General features: G+C 36.8%; 2 protein-coding genes across 3 annotated transcripts in view; both read right to left on the bottom strand.

Moving 5' to 3' along the window:
* Nucleotides 1–79: 79 nt before the first annotated feature.
* On the bottom strand, nt 80–15,781 carry eeig1a (estrogen-induced osteoclastogenesis regulator 1a). Of its 2 annotated transcripts, XM_025053133.1 has the most exons (10): nt 15,310–15,781; nt 5,851–5,971; nt 5,039–5,068; nt 2,879–2,995; nt 2,431–2,477; nt 2,071–2,219; nt 1,451–1,561; nt 776–971; nt 567–688; nt 80–459 (listed from the first exon to the last, which is right to left on the bottom strand). In XM_025053133.1, exons 1-10 carry the CDS (start codon nt 15,456–15,458, stop codon nt 269–271), a joined length of 1,233 nt encoding a protein of 410 aa, XP_024908901.1. In that variant the 5' UTR covers nt 15,459–15,781; the 3' UTR covers nt 80–268. The 2 variants fall into 2 exon arrangements, with proteins under 2 accessions (XP_024908901.1, XP_024908902.1); XM_025053134.1 differs by lacking the exon at nt 15,310–15,781 and having other exon boundaries at nt 4,761–5,068; nt 5,851–5,969.
* A 1,205-nt stretch (nt 15,782–16,986) lies between these two features.
* Nucleotides 16,987–18,285, bottom strand: part of LOC103397396 (transmembrane protein 127-like) — a 3,704-nt gene continuing 2,405 nt past the window's right edge. Inside the window, 1 exon segment of the mRNA XM_008335643.3 lies at nt 16,987–18,285. This exon segment is cut by the window's right edge and continues 27 nt beyond it. Within this exon segment, the coding sequence (XP_008333865.2) occupies nt 18,229–18,285 (57 nt within the window). The 3' untranslated portion in view covers nt 16,987–18,228.

Below are 18,285 nucleotides of genomic sequence, written 5' to 3'. Positions count from 1 at the left end.
AGGCTCGAAAATTCTCCTGACAGGAGTTTTTTAAATCTCCTGTAAAAAATACAATTAAAACTTGTGTGTAACCTGTGGCTGTAGTCTCCCATACAACTGTGGTTTATTTCTTTGTGTTTGTCTAGTTTATAGTAAATCAACTTAAGTTTAAAAAAATATATATTAAAAAAATACAGATATAATGTGTGTTGGCTCAACTTGAGCATAAATAGCTATACAAATGTCAAAAAGTAAATAAATATAAACTGAATTAGAAGAAAACCCAAGTCTAAAAATGAATTAAATTTAAACCAGAGAGAAAACAAAATAAAAACAAAATTAAATGGCAAAGTCTGCAAATGAAAATTGTCAAATCCTGCACAGACAGGAAGTGATGTAAGACATCTGACCTGGTTCCCAGTCTAATTCCACTGAGCGCTGTGGTTCCATCTCTGTTCACGAAAAGACGCAGGTTACTGTCTGCAAAACCCAAAAATTCAGGTCAGTCATGAAGACTTTAAGTGAAGGTTTTTAGAGGAGGTGGTTATTTGAGAGACAAGGATTACTACCCCCACCGCCCCACCTACCTTCATTGTGGGTGGTATCTGCAAAGTTCTGGCTCTGAACAATTTTCTCTACAATGTCATCAGCATCCATACGCGTGTCATTGACCCAGGACGGATGACTCTCTACAGAGTCCTGCTTCCTCCTGACACAGACAAATATAACAACAAACAAACATTCAGAGCAGAAAAGATTTAAGCATCCAAACCAGAATCTGGTATAGAGTCTGTACCTGGGGGCCCTGTTTGGGGGTAACACAGGTCGTGGTGGTCTAGGAGGTCTCTCTGGACGTCCAGCATCCTTATCAGCCTCAGTGGGTGCATCAGTGCTTAAGCCTGGTCCGCCTGATGTGCTACTTCCTGTTGAGGTGTTCCTGCGGTGGGTAAGGTCTGACAGACTGGAGGAACAGGAGTGCTCGGTACTGTAGCCTACAGGAACAAGAAGAGACATTGTCAGTGAGATAAAAGGAAAGAGAAGAAAAGAAGAGACCTGACAAAGATGATGAAAACATGACATTGTGTAAACATTGGGTGAGAAATTTCAATAACTAATTTTTTGGTAAGTGTGACTCACTATTTAACTACATACGCAAATACATTTTTTGTAACTATGAAACTGGACTCATGTTCAATCTTCAGTTCTATAACCTTCAAGATAAAGTGTGAGACTTTAAGTATTAAATAAACTCCTCCAGTCCAAGGGAACTAGGTTCCTGTGGACTCGACTTGTCATCTTAGACAACAAGGAACAAGGAAATTGTCATCAAAGGAACAATGATTAAAAGATAAAAATCAAAGAGAGATATTGTGAGCAGAATTGAGATTCATTACAGGAAGATAAATTAGAAACTGAGCTAAACAGTTTCAGATTTGTATTTTAAATAAAAGTGTGAAGACAACTGTTAGACCTGAGATCTTGCTGTGTTGACTGGCGTAGCTGGAGTTACGAGAGTGACCAGACTGGAAGACTTCTGCATGTCCAGGCTGGTTCTGGTTGACTTCGGACCCATCCAGGAGACCTGAAAATAAAACCAAGAATAAAAACACAACTTTCATCACGTGGTTATTGTTTCCACAAATGTGTATGATAAAACTATCAATACTCATTTTTGCATTTACACCTTCCTGAAGAGAAGCTCTGACTCCTTAAAACAACCTCAGACTTTGAATTTTAAGTCAGTGTGTAAAGAAAAATAACATCAGTTTCATAACAAACGGATCCAAAAGACTTCTGTTTAAAAACCATCTGGTCAAAACCCTGGGGGGAATTATGTGAATATTCTTTTACTGATGAGTCAGTGTTTCCAAATCAGCAGCTTGTGCTCTCATTATGGTTTTAGATTTTGATTGTGATCATGCATTGCTTTTCCTTCTTTTAGGCAGTCAAAATGTTTATTGAAATGTATATTTACCAGGTAAAACAAACCTCTGGGAGAGTTTAAAAACATACTCAAACAAGTTACACACATGTGAAACATATGACAGACAAGAGGCCAATGGTTCTTTAAGATGAGGGAGAAAGTGGTACCTGAACTGATGATGGAAGGACGAGGTTTCGCAGATCGTCCCAGTGAAGGAGCACTGGAGGTGACCTCAGTAGTTCCTTCTCCCTTACAGTCCAGCTGCAGGGTGTAGTCTGGGTATGGGATGGAGATAGACTTGGCTGTGCTGGGAGCTCTGAAGGAAAATAAATAAACACATAAAATAAAATACAGATGTTTGTATTGGTGTTAAATGTGAAACTGAAGCCTAGATCTACTGAAGATCTTAATGTTCTTAATTCTTAATGTTGAACACTCTGTTGTTTGTTTAAATGACTGAAACTCTCATCACCTTAACAAGAATGTAAAACAACACAAATGACAGAAAACATATGTGAAGTACTGACGTTTTGAAACAAGGATCTCCTGACAGCAGTGTCATCCCAATGATCACCTGTAAGAAATGAAATTTTTTCATCACAACATTTAAACTCAGAACAGAAGCTCTTTGAACTGTTTATGAGAAGCATTAATAACTCAGTGACATACAAAGTTAGGATAGATTTACTGAAACAAAATTTCTGTCTTTATAGAACATGAAGAGTAAGATTTAACACAAGTTCACATTAAGCATTACAATGACTTTTTAAAATTAATGTTATGTTATTCTCCGCAATAACAGTATTATTTTTATTTTATTATATACTACATGACATGACATTTTATTACTTTACTTTCAAAATAAAACCTGATCATGTGTTCAGATGGATGGATAGACAGACAGACAAAACAAGGCAATTGTAGTTGTTGTTTTGTTTAAATATTACACAAAGCCTTAACTGTATTTTATTTTACCTTAAGAATGGAGTTGTCCTGGCGTGTGTTCTTAGTGTCATAACCCTCCAGCAGACAGCAACGAACTGTGGACCCAGATCCAGCAAACTCAGCCATGTTGAGGTCAGTAAAGCCCAGCTACAGAGTAGAAATATGAAAATAAACGAGACAATGAGGACAGAGGACAGGAGAAGATAATGGTAGAGTCTGTTTGTTTCTGCTGCTGCTTGTGTTCATTTAAAGATGGAGCCGTTTTCTGACACACCCCTTAATTAAACATTCATGTGGTTAAAAGTTTCACTGAAATGACAGGGAAGATGAGAAAAAAATAAATGTTGAGTCTGAAAAATCAAAGCAAAGAACATTTGAAGCCCATGTTTCTGAAGTGGAGACACAAGCATGTGGGTCTGAGAAATGACAGGTTCCAGGTCTAAAGACTGGGAATTACTGAGATGGAGGACCAAACATCTTCAGAGCAGAAGAACACAAGCGTCCTCCACTGGAAATGGTTCAAAAGTGTCCACACTTAGAATGTAAATAAACCTCTGTGTGTTACTTTCAGCTGAAGTCGGTGTTACTGCACAATCTCTTCACTGTCTTACACCACAGTTGGGCAGAATTTCCAACAGGAAATCATAACTTGGAAATCACTCACTTTCTCACAAAAAAGTCCAGAGCTCACAGGAACTGCTGGATTATCTCTGCACCCATCACGTCCTCCACGTCTTGTTCTGTAAAGCTGTTTTCTCAACAAAATTGTTTTTTTAAAGTGGCTCATAATCCAATTGGCTTCCTATGTCAGAGAATGGTCTGATGTGGCTGTGCATCTGTACTGCAGTTAAAGCCCTTAAAACACAAACTACTGATGGTATTAAAGCTTGAAGTGCTTCAGTGACACTAACATTTTTTTTTTCAGCAGTGGGTGCAAATGACACCAGTATATCGACTTAGTCTTAGAGCTAACTGTGTTAAAATGTCCATCTATCCATCCATTTTCATTCGCTTATCCGTTACCGGGTCGCAGAGGCAGCAGTCTCCATGACCGCCACCCAAATCACACTGCACCGTACCAACCGTCCTGCAGGTGGTGAGTCCACTGGAAGGTACCAACCGCCCTAACCAGGATTCGATCTTTCCCAGGAGGTGAACCCTGGGGTTCCACACCAATGACAGAGACATTGCCTCTGGGCCAAAGAGCCACTGTTTTGAAATGTGTTACACATTTGAATCAGATTAAAATCCCAAAATAATTCCTGCAGTTAAAGCATACACATCTGACATTGTTTAAGATTATTTGATCTCATTTACCACAGTGACACAAACTGACCACAGGGGGCAGCAGCAGAGCACCAGCACTTTGTCAGTGTCTATACACAGTGATTGCACACATTCAGTAGTTCAGTAGGGAGAAATCCTAAGAGCCATAACAAGGCAAATGTTTCGAGAACCTTACCTCAACTTCTCAGCTACTTACTTTACTCGATTGAAGGAACATCTCACAACTTAAAAATAAACAACAAAATAGATGGAAAAGTCTTAACAACCACCTGCACTAATTCTAATTATGTCACAAATCTGTTGATGGCAAACGTTGTATTGCGTGTTTGCAATAATGTGTGAAATGAACTCTGACCCCATGGAAAGTGCCTTGCTGTTTATTCAAACATCACATCCTGCGGATTTTCTTTCCTACAGGAGGAGGATCCTGTTTTTACAGGTGAGGATTTAAAGGAAACACAGTGTAAGAAGGGAAATGAAGCAAAGGTAAATTTAGACAGAGGAAGTTTAAAAACAGAGGAAACACTTCCTGTTTGGTCAAAAGAATCTACACCAAGCATTCGACCTCTGAGAATTCTTTCTTTAGCTGACATAACTAATCACTCAGGAAAACGTTAAGAGTTACCGTTAGGATCTTGTTGGCAGGAAGTTCATCAGATTCCAGGAATATTAGAGGAGGGATAATCACTTATTGAGGAAAATATTTTCATAAAATAATATAACCAACTTTAAACACATAAGAAAAATCATAATTCTTAAATATAAAAACCTTTAGGGAAAAGCAGAACCTTACAGTTTTTTTAAACTTGACTTAGGACAATGGAAATTTCCATGTACCACAAAGCGGATGTTTAACTGAGGTAAAGGCGTTTTCATGTCTTGGGGAAAGTAACAGACTCTTACCTTTGTGAATGATTTTCCTCCCTTCAGTTCCTGCAGGAAAAATAAATGAGAAGATTTAAAACTAAACATGAGGACTCACATGTTCAAACTAAATTAGTGGATAAAAAGAAATTTCAATTACAGGCCAGAAAATAACTGACCACACCCAAAGATTCTACTGAAGCTACTGCAGTGTGTGAAAGTCTTCGGTGATGAAGGTGGAGAAACCTTTTATTGAAACCTAACTACTTAATGGGCTGGACTAGGTTTTAAATAGAGGTTAAGTTGAAAGTTCAGATTTTATTAGTACTGTCAGTCAGAGCTCTGACTTCCACCAACAAGACACACAAACTGTCTTCCAATTTTCCTCAAGAAATCTGCTGAGGGATTGTTAAATTATTCTGTCAATCGATCATTTGTTCAATTGAAACACTGACATTTGTATGAATCACACAATCACAGGTTTTGGTGATCTGAAGGAGTATAGCGTAACAAGAAGTATTGCCTGTTCAGTGCAACGGCATTCAGCAGATGGCAGCATTGTCCCCTAGTTCTGACCTGCTGTGATTAACTGGTTTTCAAAGTGAAATGTTTTTAGCTGCAGTGCAATGTTTCCAGCTCTACAAGTGGGGAATAAAAGAACATACATACCGTGCATTTTAGAGAAGTTAGATAATGGGAGTGTGATAAAGCAAAAGTCTCAACTAAATAAAGGTACCGCAGTTTTTGATAATTTAGTTGAACAGACTAAGCAATTTTTTTTATCTGAAATGAAGAACAGATTTGTGGAGGATATTTAACTTTGGATGATAATAGTGTGTTGAAAGGTGTACCTTTCTGACAGAAACTCTGCACACGGAAGGATCCAGAACACCAGTGTGTGGGTTAGCACTCATTTTAGACACAAACGTGAACCTTTTCCTCCAGCGAACGCAGTTTTCATGAACCTCCTCTCTATGAGACAAAGACACAAAAACAAGTAAAACTTGAGACTTAAATGTGTAAACATCAAAGGGAAACTAATGACATTTTAAAAATGGGATTTTTTTGGGTGGTTAAAACAACATCAACCTTTCTGCATTCTCTGACTTTAGAACACATTTTTGTATGGTTATGTAATCACTGTGTGTGTGTGTGTGTCCCATCATCTGCTTTATCAGAACAGACATTGTAAAAACACAGTTGTGACAAGGTAGAAAGCCCAGAGGTAATCATCATGAAAATGATCTTAGTTGATATTAGTCACACAATCTTTTTCTTATTTACAGATTAGTCACAGGAGGTTTTTTGAGATCATTAATGACTGTCGTGTATTTAAAGCAGCTGTCTTTAACGAAAACAAACAAACAAACCCAAACTGTTGTGACACTATTACAGTTAAAGCAGGAGGATGGCAGTCTCCAAATGGTTCCTGGAAAACCTCTGTCATGTGACTCATTTTGTCTTTGTAGATTTTCCTGCTACCGTTTCCTGACAGGGAAGGAAGAAAGAAACACTTCTTCTCTGCAAGAAACTAGTGGACAAATGTTTGGGTGTTAAAAAGTGAGAGGAGATTGGTTTTAAATGCCTCTGTAAACCTCAGCAGTGAGGAACAGCAGTGGAAACAAGAGTGAAAACATACACAATGGAGTGACTTGTTACTCTTTAACCCCTGTATTATTTATTTGATGGTCTTCACTTTACAGTACACTAAAATGTTTTTTTCTGAATGTCCAGTCACTTCACTGTTTTAAATCAGGCATTTTTTTTCCTTTCAAAGAAAACTGAAACTAAACGGAGCAACAAACCTCACACATGGACTGTAGTCAAATAAGCAACAGCTGCTCTCCATCTCTCTCCCCTTTATTTACCTACCATCAGCTACGTTGTTTCTTACACTTCATTCCCTTAGCACTTTGAAGTTTCTCTTAAGATTTCTTCACAAAGACAAACTCAAGTAAGCGGGGGAAACTTTTCAACTGCTAATGTGTTGCACATCAAAAAAAATGTTCACATTGTATTATTCTTTTCACTTTCACACTGTTGGTTGAAAGCTTCTCATGTCTCCATTTTGTTTTCATTTTTTTAACTATGCATTGCAAGATTAAAACCATTAAAGCTACACTGTAAACTCTTGAAATAATTTTCAGTGCACGTGTGTAACCATATGCTGTGTCTAGAGGAACCATGATAATGCAAAGGGGAACAAAATCCAACTTCTGCCAGAACACAATTGTGAAGGGACACATTTGCTGCTCGCACACCAAATACACACATTTTTTATTATTTTTTGAGTAATTTTTTTTTGGTTCTTTCCACTTTTCTTTTTATACTTTAATATGTGGAGAACTTTGATGTCAGTACTGAGTTACATACCAAATCGTGGCTTACCCATACCATTCCCTACTAACAAACCAGTCATAGGTTTAATCTTGTTGTTTCTACAAATGAAATGGTTTACAGGCCATAAGGTCAAGATGATTTAGCTGTGGAGTTTTGTTTAAACTAAAACCCAGTAACCACAGCTGGAGACTCAACAACCAAATCTCTGGTCTCCAAACAAACATTAAAGTGAAGGAGATGAAAAGGTTTTTTCACGTTTACTTCATCGTCCCTGCCTGGAAATGAGACACAATGCACACACGCATGCGCACGCACACACACACACACACACACACACACACATGCACGTTATCAAAACCTCCACCTCCTCCTTCAGAGCTTTTACTACTCTGCTGTGTGATGGTGAACGTTCCCAAATTCCTCACTCCAGATGGCTTTGTTCAAAATCCATGGAAACGTCACACTCCTTCAATTCATGAACGCTCTGCAGCTATGAAGAGGTGGTGAGAAAGGAGCAGGGGAAGACAATGACACTTCACTAATGTTCTTACTTTCCCCCTCCATGTTTTAATTTGAGTCCTGCAGTATGTCATTAATGTTTAACAAGCAACGTCAGAAAGTTAAACCTCTGATTTCATTGTTATAGACTAGCACATGTTTCTGTGAGCTGAGATGGTAATAAAATACCCGTGTTCTTTGGTGTGGGAAAATTAGACATTAGAATTAGACAAATTCTAATGTCTAATGAATTAGACATTAGAAATGTCTAATTCATGAATGCATCCCAATCCAGTTCCTGCAGAAGGTGTTCTCTATTTCTCTGTGCATTCACACATCAGTCCTCTTAGATTGTGTTCAAAAGATCTTGTGGAGGGACAAGTCTAGATTTGAAGGTAGAGTTAAAATATGTGTCACTATATCAAAAAGGAAAAAGGGCTTTGGAATTATTTTTTTTTTTAGAATTGGTATAAATTGTTTCAAAACAACATGCCATCTAGCAAAACCATCTGAGATTAAATTTGTCAGCAGTGGGTATACTTTTTACCAGACAGCGGTAAACGGTAAAGTCACTGGTCTGCAATAAACCCTGACCTGGGTATCATATAACTAGTTAAACTTAAATCTTGAAACTAAGTGTCTGGAAAGTAAAGAAAGATGGACTAAAAGTTAGTTACAAGTAAAACAGGAACAAATGTTCAGGTTTTTCGGCAAGTTTAGCTTAATTCACCTTCAGTTTCATCAGGCCAAATATAATCATCCAGATAAAGCTGAACTAACTTAACATTAAACAGAAACATTTTTGTCCAACAACCAAACATGGTTTGAAGCAGCTGGAAATGAGAATAAATTCTGATAAAAACAAAACACAAAAACAAGTTGAACCTCCTGCTGGAAAATTCTTGTAATCAATTTAGATTGAATTATGCAAAACCTACTCAAATTCCTTTCTCATCATCAACAACAGAGTTACAGAGAGTTGACGTGAAAATGGAGTCAGATGACATGCTATTTATCTGACTAAATACAATAAAAACAGATCAGAGCTAAAAAAAAAAAAAATCGCTGGGGACTGGGAGGAAACATGTTTACTTTAATTTAAATAACAGAGCAAAGAGGCAATTTAAAATAAAAATGATAAATAAGTAAAGGAAAGAGTATGATTTCTGTGCAGGGAAGAACGACTGAGCAGACATGGAACAACAGCTACAGCTGGAATGTTAAACATGAGGGCTTTTCTGATAACTGTGGGCGTAAATCTGGAACGGCAGAAGCACGAGGTCAACAGCAGAAGGGCTTCAGACTGGAACTAAATGTTCTTAATCATCTTCAGAGCCTGCAAAGAGTCAGTGAAGGTTTTTTAATGCTAATAATCAAGTTAAGTTCATATTTACTCAATGAATAAGTAATTTTAGTAATCATTAAATAGTATTGAAAGTACAAACATGTGCAACTAATATCAGAGAAAAAAAGTTTTCAAGTAACTAAATCTTTTCAAATCACGATATACATTAAGTGGTGGGTTTCTGGTCTCCGCATCTCTCAGGATCAAAAGAAGTAATAAGAAGTAAATATTAAGTATGCATGGTTAAATTTTAGTACAGTATTGAATGTAGTTCATGCTACCAGTTGAAATGCAGCTACAGTTCCGGTGGGAATCAATGTGGAAGTTAGAGCAGGACACAGCTGTTCTGTGTGTTTTTAATTAAACTAACTTATTCCTTCTTATGAGTACATCAGTATTTGAAGAGGATTTCTACCACTTAGACCAAAAGGTTCTGACAAAATATATCACAGATCCAGACTTTAAGATAATATTTGGTTTTCATTCTTCTGGTCCTGTTACGGTAAACAAAGACAAGTGTGTTTGGACCTTCTGCCTAAATAAATCTTTTATATAAACATGTTTCACAGATGTGGTACAACTTTACATCAGCAAAAATCAGATCCATAAAAATATCTCAAGGACCCAAACTGTAGAGAGCAAACTCTTGGTTTGACACACAGATGATGTGAATATGAAGGCCCTGGTTGGTAAGCTGTGATAGCTGCACATGTCTTCTTATCTCCATCCTGTCCATATGGGCCCTGCAGCCCCTGTCATAGTAGAAAAACAAACAGTAGCAGTACCAGGTCCACTCAGGGCTGATAAACAGACAGCGGGATGCAAGGGAAGGAATAGAACCGCTGCTGATGAACTGATGAAGATCTCTGGCAATGTCACATTGGACTAAAATGACACTATGCAGCTCACAGAGGATGGCCATATCACCAGGAGGTGACACTGTAAGAACTTTGGCACATTGGCATAAATACACAGTATTTATTTATATGAGTACTGTGTATATAGTGTATCCTTAAGAATTAAGAGTACTCATGGCCCAGAGAAAGAAGTTGTTTTTAAGTCAGTTTGTCCTGTTTTTAGCCACGGATACCCCCACTCTCATAGGGCATGAGGGCAAACAGGTGGTGTCGTAGGTCTGAGCAGTCAGCAGCAATTGTCCTTGCTTACCTTGCTAAGGTCTTCAAGGTAAGGGACAGTTTAATATTTTTTAGGCCATTCGGCCTGCCTGCTTTTGAACACTATGGAGGATGGCCCTCAGGAAAAGAAATCTAGGATTTTTTTTCAAGATGTGTCTGTCCCCACAATAACATTTGCTAAACACAGCCTCTAAAGTAAAGGGTAACTTGTTTACCCCGTGAAGTCTATAAAAATCTGTGTCTCAAAATCTGTATCTCCTTTTCAGCACTTCATTGACTAGTCTCTAATGAAGGCTAATGACTGTGGTTTCATCTGTAAATTGGAATTGTATCATTGTATGGGAGAGCAGTCACACTTTTACAGGGCATAAAGAGAGCTTGGCAGAGGAATGAAGAGCCAATGTTATTTATAGGGGTTCACATCTGAACAGTTTTTCCTTCATTTTTTACCATCAGGTAAAAAAAAGGGAGACTCAGAGGCTTCTACAAATCTGTACCTTTTAATTTAAAAAAAAAAAGTAAAAGCCGAGACTTGTCTGTTATCCACACTAACCTCCTAAAAACTATAAATCAGCAGGATTTTACAGAATTCTTTCAAAACCCAGTGTCACTCAGTATGTGACCTGCACACGTCTACAACATGTGATTGCACATTAACCCTTGACCTGCTGCAGACATACAAATGTGTGTGTGTGTGTGATTTGTATGAGTGGAAACTGAAGATATTCCAATGTAAACTGTTAAGACCAGAGCAGCGGAGGTCTTTAGATATTACTGTAGCCATACATTTAATTGCCCTACAACACATCTTGAACTGAACAACACATCTGTTCCGAGGTGAAGCAATTAGCTTAAAACTGCTAACTAATTCTAACTCAAACATGTGTGGCTATTCAAACTGTTTTTTGTTAAGTCAAAAGGTGACAATAATTACTTGCTCAGCTGAAATTTTGAGGGGAAATCTCAACTCAAGAAATTCAATTGGTTATTTGGAAGTCTGAGTCAGTAATAGCAGTGGCATACACGTAAGCAGCTAGTACAAAAGGCAAACAACAAGAAATAGAGTACATATGTATACAAGTTAGTGTATGGCCTCTCTTTGTGTAACGATTCAAGATGCGGATAAAAGTAAATTGTTTAATGAATTTATATTTTATGTTTATATGAAATGTTATCAGCCAAACAATTACATTGCAGGCAAACAATTACATTTATTGGTTATTTTATTGGTATCTGTTTAAAAAAGTATATCTTGCATCCCTACTTAAAGGTTGAGAACTTGGTTCAGTTCATGATGAGTTCTGATTCTGCCCAAGTGACAGCTAGGAAGTTCTGTCACCTCCACCCAACATGTTCTAACACATGTTTCCTGGTATCCTTAGAATTTCTAAGAAAACTTCCTGACTTTCTGACCCTCTGTACTGGGAAAAACTACCTAATCTGAGTCACTGACTTGCAGATGGTCTCAAAACAAAATAATGCTTGGGCCAATAATGAAGTCTGGGCCAGACTAGGTTTCACTCACAGTTCAACTACAAAATCAGACTAAAGAAAACTGAACATCGTCAACGAAATGTAAAAATATACAAATAACTGCCAATGCAATGCATCTGTTACTTGTCTTTTCTAATTCAGCAGTTTAGCTTTTACCGAGTCTGTGTGTGTAACCATCTTAAAGACAAAGCACTAAAGGAAAAACTGTTGACTTACTTACCGGTACACCGGTCATTAAACACATCACCAAATGAATTGATTACTTTTTTGTATTTTGAGATTTTAGCTTTATATGTTTTAAATAATGGGTGTATTGACTAAACTTAATTAAATAACATTGAGTATGTTATTCTAGTACAAAGATCAGATTTTATAATGAAGTAATGACAGCAAATGGAGAATATTGTTATTATTTTCAGATGAGATGACTTTAAAGTGGTATAAATTTGCCAGTTCATCAGTCCTCGTGACTTATTTGATATAATATTTTTTGTCAAAATTATAGTCCAGATAATCCTGATTTGTACACAACAGGTATCTTTCTTGTTTTTCATCTTTTATATATCCAACATTATTGAGGAAGTCTGGACTACATCAGTTCCAAAAGTGTGGGTGTGTCTATTCCGTTGGGATGTTATCTCTCCAATATAGGGAGATATGACTCTTGTTTATTGGATTATACTGTGACACAGCTTCCAGTAACTGGTAAATAGGACTTTTGCTTTAAGGGTTGGTCTGCAAAACATTATTAACTCTGTGCCAAGAAAAGAATATTGGAAACTAAAGCTTAATCCTAAAAACACTAATTAATGCTGTCCAGTCTTATAGACACATGCACAAACACACACACACATACACTGAAACAAATATCCACATTGAAGAAGAATATAGATTTCTGTGTATGGATGTGTCGGTGAAGCTCACTGATTTTTTTTTTTACATCCAACAACAACACAGCAAAGCACTGTTTGATGTTACATCACTGACTGTATAAAAAAAAAGAACATATTCGGAACAAAGCTCTTCTCTGTCTGTGTATGAGGATGGTGGACATGAAGAACTTTGTGCGTTACGTCAGACCAAAATCATGTCAGGCTGACAACACATATCCTCAAGCTGCCAGTGGAGGTTTAATGTTTCACACATGAAACAACATTCAGAAATCATAAAGTATTTGTCCAGAGGAGAAGAAAGGAAGAGGGGAAAATAAGACTGTGACAAATGACACAGTTAGAAAAACATCAGAGTTATCAACTTGTCAATTTAACATGTTTATGGCATTACACAGAAATGTGTTATGTAAGAAAACAAGAGGAATGTTTCATGGACACAAAGAATTAAAAGAAAACAACAGTCACCAATGCCAGTGAGGGAACGTTGAGGTACGAACAGATGGTTAATGGGTGAGAGTAAAGACCGTGTCTGTTTACAACAGTTGAAGAAGTAGTGTGCCATAAGAAACAAATGATGTTAAAATACAAAGCTCCTAACTGTTGACCTAATTAAATAAACTACCACCAAAGACAACAAGTAACTAACATTCTAGTATGAAAACTGGCATCCGTATTGGTGTACTTGCAACATAATGTCAAATTGGAATTAAAGAGATTTGGCATGAATCTGAAAATATTCACATACACATCTTTTGATAAGCTTCTTCTTAAAACCTTGCATTACTTTTTGTGCTCTGATAACATACATATTTATCCTTCTGCACATTTGGTTCAGGATCACTGCTCCCCTAGCTGATGACTTAAAAGCAGAGACTGAGTTCTGTTGTATCCCTGTGGTACAATGACAATACAGACCATAAAATAAATTTCCTTTTTTTGGAATAGAGCATTGAGGGGAAAACGATGCTGTGTGTCAAATCTGTGACATCATGCCAATATCAGTCTGCTGCTATGTTATTGTCCAATGACCACTGCCTACTCCTCTGGGAAAATGTTGTTTTGAAAAAGAGAAGATAAACATAACAAATCAGGGGTTGGACATAAGTGTCATGAGCTGCGAGTGAGAATCACTCCTGAGGATTGAAGCTCAGACTAAGCAACCGTTTGGTTTGTTGTTTTGATATCTCAGTATTATGTTGAGACATACAACTAGAAAATACCCACAGAAAACACAATCACAACAACACAAACTGCAACTTATGAATAATACCAAGTTTAAAATAACAGTAGTCTGTTTTAATGCAGATTAGAAAAATGATTTATCTCCCACTTGAGAAAGTAACGTAACAATTAACAAAAGTAAAAATAAAAACAAAATAATAATATAAGAGCCTTGTTTATTATTAGTCATGTTTAGGAAAATGAAACTTGGCTAAATGAAACCTATTTAACCAAGGTCATCATTTATTCTCAGAAATATAATTATAGCAAAAAAAAAGAGGATGGTTTTGATCAGCTCCATTCAACTCATTTAAAGTTCGCCATTAAATGAGATGGCTTCTTGCTAAATCTGTTGTATAAATATTTAACCATGTTTATTCCACATGTTTGGTGCAACACGTTTTTATTTTAGACCTCTCTACTCATAACACCACCAGGGAGAGAAAACCATACAATCCAACCCACATCAAAAAGCCCTTAAAGAAAATAGTTAACTGCCAAAACATGAGAGGATCTAAAGATAAAAAGTTTGTGGTGTTATCAATGTCAATAAGGGCCATAACGATAAGAGTGAGAAGAACACATGTAAACCAGCTTCATGGTCTAGATCTTAAATCAGAAATCGGACATTAGATCAGAACTCTTTGAAGTATAGCATGAAACCCTCAGACTGCAAGAATCCTGGTACTGAGTCATTGTTTAGGTACTGAAGGTTTATCTCCAGTAAACTGATGATTTCATCAGAGTGAGCTAGCTTTAGAACCACACAAGTGTTTGATCTGGATGTTGATGCAAATCCAGAATGAAGTCAACATTTTCAATGACACAGAGAAAAAGCAGCTTCACAGAGGAAACTGGATACTTTTCACTTTAAGAGACTTTAAGATTCTACCAATCCAACAAAATTACAGCATCTGTCTTCCCTTAAATTCACTAAATTTGGTAACTGAAACATATCCATGTGGCTTTTAAATAGTTTAAGATTTGGGGCAAAAGTACAACTTAATTATTTTTTTTTTACATATCTCCATCTTTCTTTTAGCAACCACTATTTTTCTGAAAAAGATTTTTTTCAATATACTCCAAACAAATGACCCTCATCCAGTCAAATTTTGTGTAGCAGATTATTTTATTTGGTTTTGACAATGTCCCTTGAGCACATGTGGACCTTTTCTTGGGCTGCATAATAATAATCTAATAATAGTCATGTGTGTGGTGTTCCTCTATTGAGGCATCACAATAAAAGTAGGTGTCATTTGTAAAAATTTTCAACAGGACCTATAATGTGACCTAATATTAGTAAGTGGAAGAATATCGAGTATCCCTATTACTCAATTTTACTCAATGTACACCATTTAGTGTGTTGAGTTTGGTTTTTCTCACCTGGACGATGTGGCCACGAAGTCTCCATCGAGCATGCGCAGTTTACAGAAAAGAACTCCGTTAACAAAAGGCACTGCAGTGAGTTCCTCCAGAGTCAGTTGAGTCTGGAACTTAAACTTCTTCTTCTTTACCAGGAAAGACATCTTCATTTGGTTTGTTACAAATTGATAAAAGTTCAAATTAAAACATAAACGAAGTAATGTTCCTGCCAAAACAAACCGCTATTTTTTTCTTTGTTTTTTTCTCTTGTGACGCTCACTCGTCAGAAACAAAAATCACACCGTTTCACCTTCATTTCGCCAGAAAAGGCGTAGAAAACGTGAAGAATGGCGGTTTTTCGCCGATAAAAGTTTCTTCTGGAGACATGACAAGTCTTTCAGGTTTTCTTTAACGGCAAAACATGACAAAATCCTTCTCTTCTCTGCTCAGTCAGAAACGGAGATGGAGGTGGAACTCTGAAAACAGACAACAGTTAAGCTCGGGAGTGTGTAACATATTTCCGGTCTGTGCCGTTCACAATAAGAGAAAGAAAAGTATTTCAGAGTAAGGTGAAATGTTCAGTCTGTTTTATATATCAAAACTAAAATGTGATCATTAAATTATGGTTTTAAAACGTACGTTTATTAATTAACTTGACTTATTGCATGATTTCAATTCATACTCAAGCAAATTATAAATTATATTGTTAACTATCTGCTTGTAATTATTTAATGGTACAGTAAAATAAAACATGTAGACAACACGAGAGCATTTCTTCAGACCATGTCATAATGAAATCGTTCAACTGTCTCGTTAATGACCTTGGAGATTACCTGTGCTAACTTGACGCAGTTTTATTAGCAGTGGGACGCGGCAACATCAGATAAACAGCGGCGCTCAGTGGCCCAGTTTTAAAATTCGACTTTGTCTTGCTATCTTCCGATTTATACAAGTAAAATTTGTGGAAACATTTAAATACAACAATTTAAAGCCAAAATAGGCTCAATTACAAACAAATGTCTTCCGGTGAAAAACAAACCTGTTTGTAAGCCTCCAAATTGAACCCAGATATGTATTTATATATAAAAAATGAAGTTAATAGACTTCACTTGCAGTCAGGCTTTTATTTGATAGTTCACTTGTAAATCATAGTGCCTCACATAACCCTGCCTTTCCTCTGAATCACTTACAAATTGACAATAAAGACAGAGTAAAAGACTAGACACAAGAAATGGATGAGAGAGAAGAATTCAAGAGAAAAAAGAAACCATAAAATGCAAAGTAAAATAAAAATAGAAAGAAAACGGAGAAGAGGGACAAAGCAGTTGAGACAGGCAAGTAATTAAGAGAAAAAAAATTGAAAAATAACATTCAGAAAATAAAACCACTGACGTGAAACAGGAACTTCGTCAAAAGATTTTCACCACCCTTTCACCAGTTGCCCCCTTGTGGAATACTGGCGCAAATGCTTCCTTTTAAAACCAAACACTTTGTGTAGTTTTTAGATAGCTAAGAGGTTTTCAGGCTTCATTGTGTCTGTGTGTATCTGTCTGCTACTAAGAGGACCACCATGACCTTCAAAGCGGAGAGAATGTTTTCTTCACTATTTTCTGCTTCTTGTCCATTGAGGCTGCCATGACATATGGTAGCATATAAGTCTAGATATAAGGCTACAAAAATCAACAGACTGAAGATAGATTTCAAATTGTCTTAAACATTGGTGAATTTAATTCCTACACACACATGCAAGACAGACACATCAAATTGTCACAAATATACAAAGAAGTGTCTGAAGAAAGATTTTAAAATTAAATACAAGGAAAATGAAAGAACCAAATTAAATGGAGCTGATTCTCTTTACTGAACATCAAAGGTCTTCTGTCCTGAACCACAAGTTTCTGCATGTCCTTCCATGTGCACTCCAAACCAACAACAAGCATGACATTAACATCTCAAACTTCCAGTCAAATGCAAAGGAGCAAAATATAAACTAAGACTGCAGTGAGAAAGTTAGACAGGAACTTAGTCACAACACAAAGGCATCGACATCCTAAATATGAAAATGGTCAACTGTTATACTAAAGAAAAACACACCACTGATTTTCCATTGTTAGATTTTAACAGTAAATTAAAATCAAAGACACAGATGTTAGTGCCTGTTTTCATTAAAAAAAAAGACGTGGGTCTTACAAAGGCCCTGAGTACAGTGACACTGCTCACCAACATTGGCAACCGATGACATGAATTCTGACACAATAAGACCGCTGTGGACCATAATCACGTGTCTGTCCTCTTTTCCCTCTGTGGCAGCTCTTGTTCAATATTTAAATTTTAAGCTGACCACGATCTTAAATGCAATATGTGTAGGTGTGATTAAAAATGTAACTATATTTAGAGAAAATTAACTGAGATAAAAATGTACTGACGTAATTTTTAGATAAATGCAAATGTAGATCAGCCCCCTAGAGGACAGCTGTGGTACTGTATTTGTGTACCCTTTAAAGCGCCCTTGACTGAGGACAGCCATCTTTAAAACACAAAGCATAACAGAAACCAATTTATGTTTTCATAAAAATAGAGCATCCATATGCTTAAGTATTCAGGCCAAGGTCTTTTCATTGATGCATTTTCATTTGTTAGTCAAGTTTAATTTTTACAAGCAGAAAATACTAAAATACTTTTTTTTTACATTTAAATTTAACTTGCAGTGGTTCAGTAAAGAAAAAAAAATCAACATGTGAAATAATGAAGCAGGTAGAGAAATTGCTTCTCTGTGTACTTGTGCACATGTGCACTCACACCCACACACACACGTGCACACATACACACACAACACAAACAGATTGTTTGTCTTGTTTTGCTTGTGAAGCTGAAGCCATGCTCAGAGCAGAAGCATGTTTTATCACTGTCGTTACAACATTTGCAGCAGCCTCAGCATCATTAAGGCGTGTAGGCGGGCGGTGGCTGGAATTGGTTGCTGATGTCATAGTCAGCAGG

This window comes from Cynoglossus semilaevis, chromosome Z, assembly GCF_000523025.1.
Source record: "Cynoglossus semilaevis isolate Cse_v1.0 chromosome Z, Cse_v1.0, whole genome shotgun sequence".
NCBI lineage: Eukaryota > Metazoa > Chordata > Actinopteri > Pleuronectiformes > Cynoglossidae > Cynoglossus > Cynoglossus semilaevis.
Note: the sequence above shows the minus strand (reverse complement) of the source record. Positions and strands in the feature narration are given on the sequence as shown.

Coding starts and splice junctions, on each gene's coding strand:
- eeig1a (XM_025053133.1), bottom strand. CDS start 15,458: ATGAAGATGTCTTTCCTGGTAAAGAAGAAGAAGTTTAAGTTCCAGACT. Junction 2,478..2,878: donor AGGACAACTCCATTCTTAAG/GTAAAATAAAAT, acceptor CATTTCTTACAG/GTGATCATTGGGATGACACT. Junction 972..1,450: donor TCAACACAGCAAGATCTCAG/GTCTAACAGTTG, acceptor TTGTTCCTGTAG/GCTACAGTACCGAGCACTCC.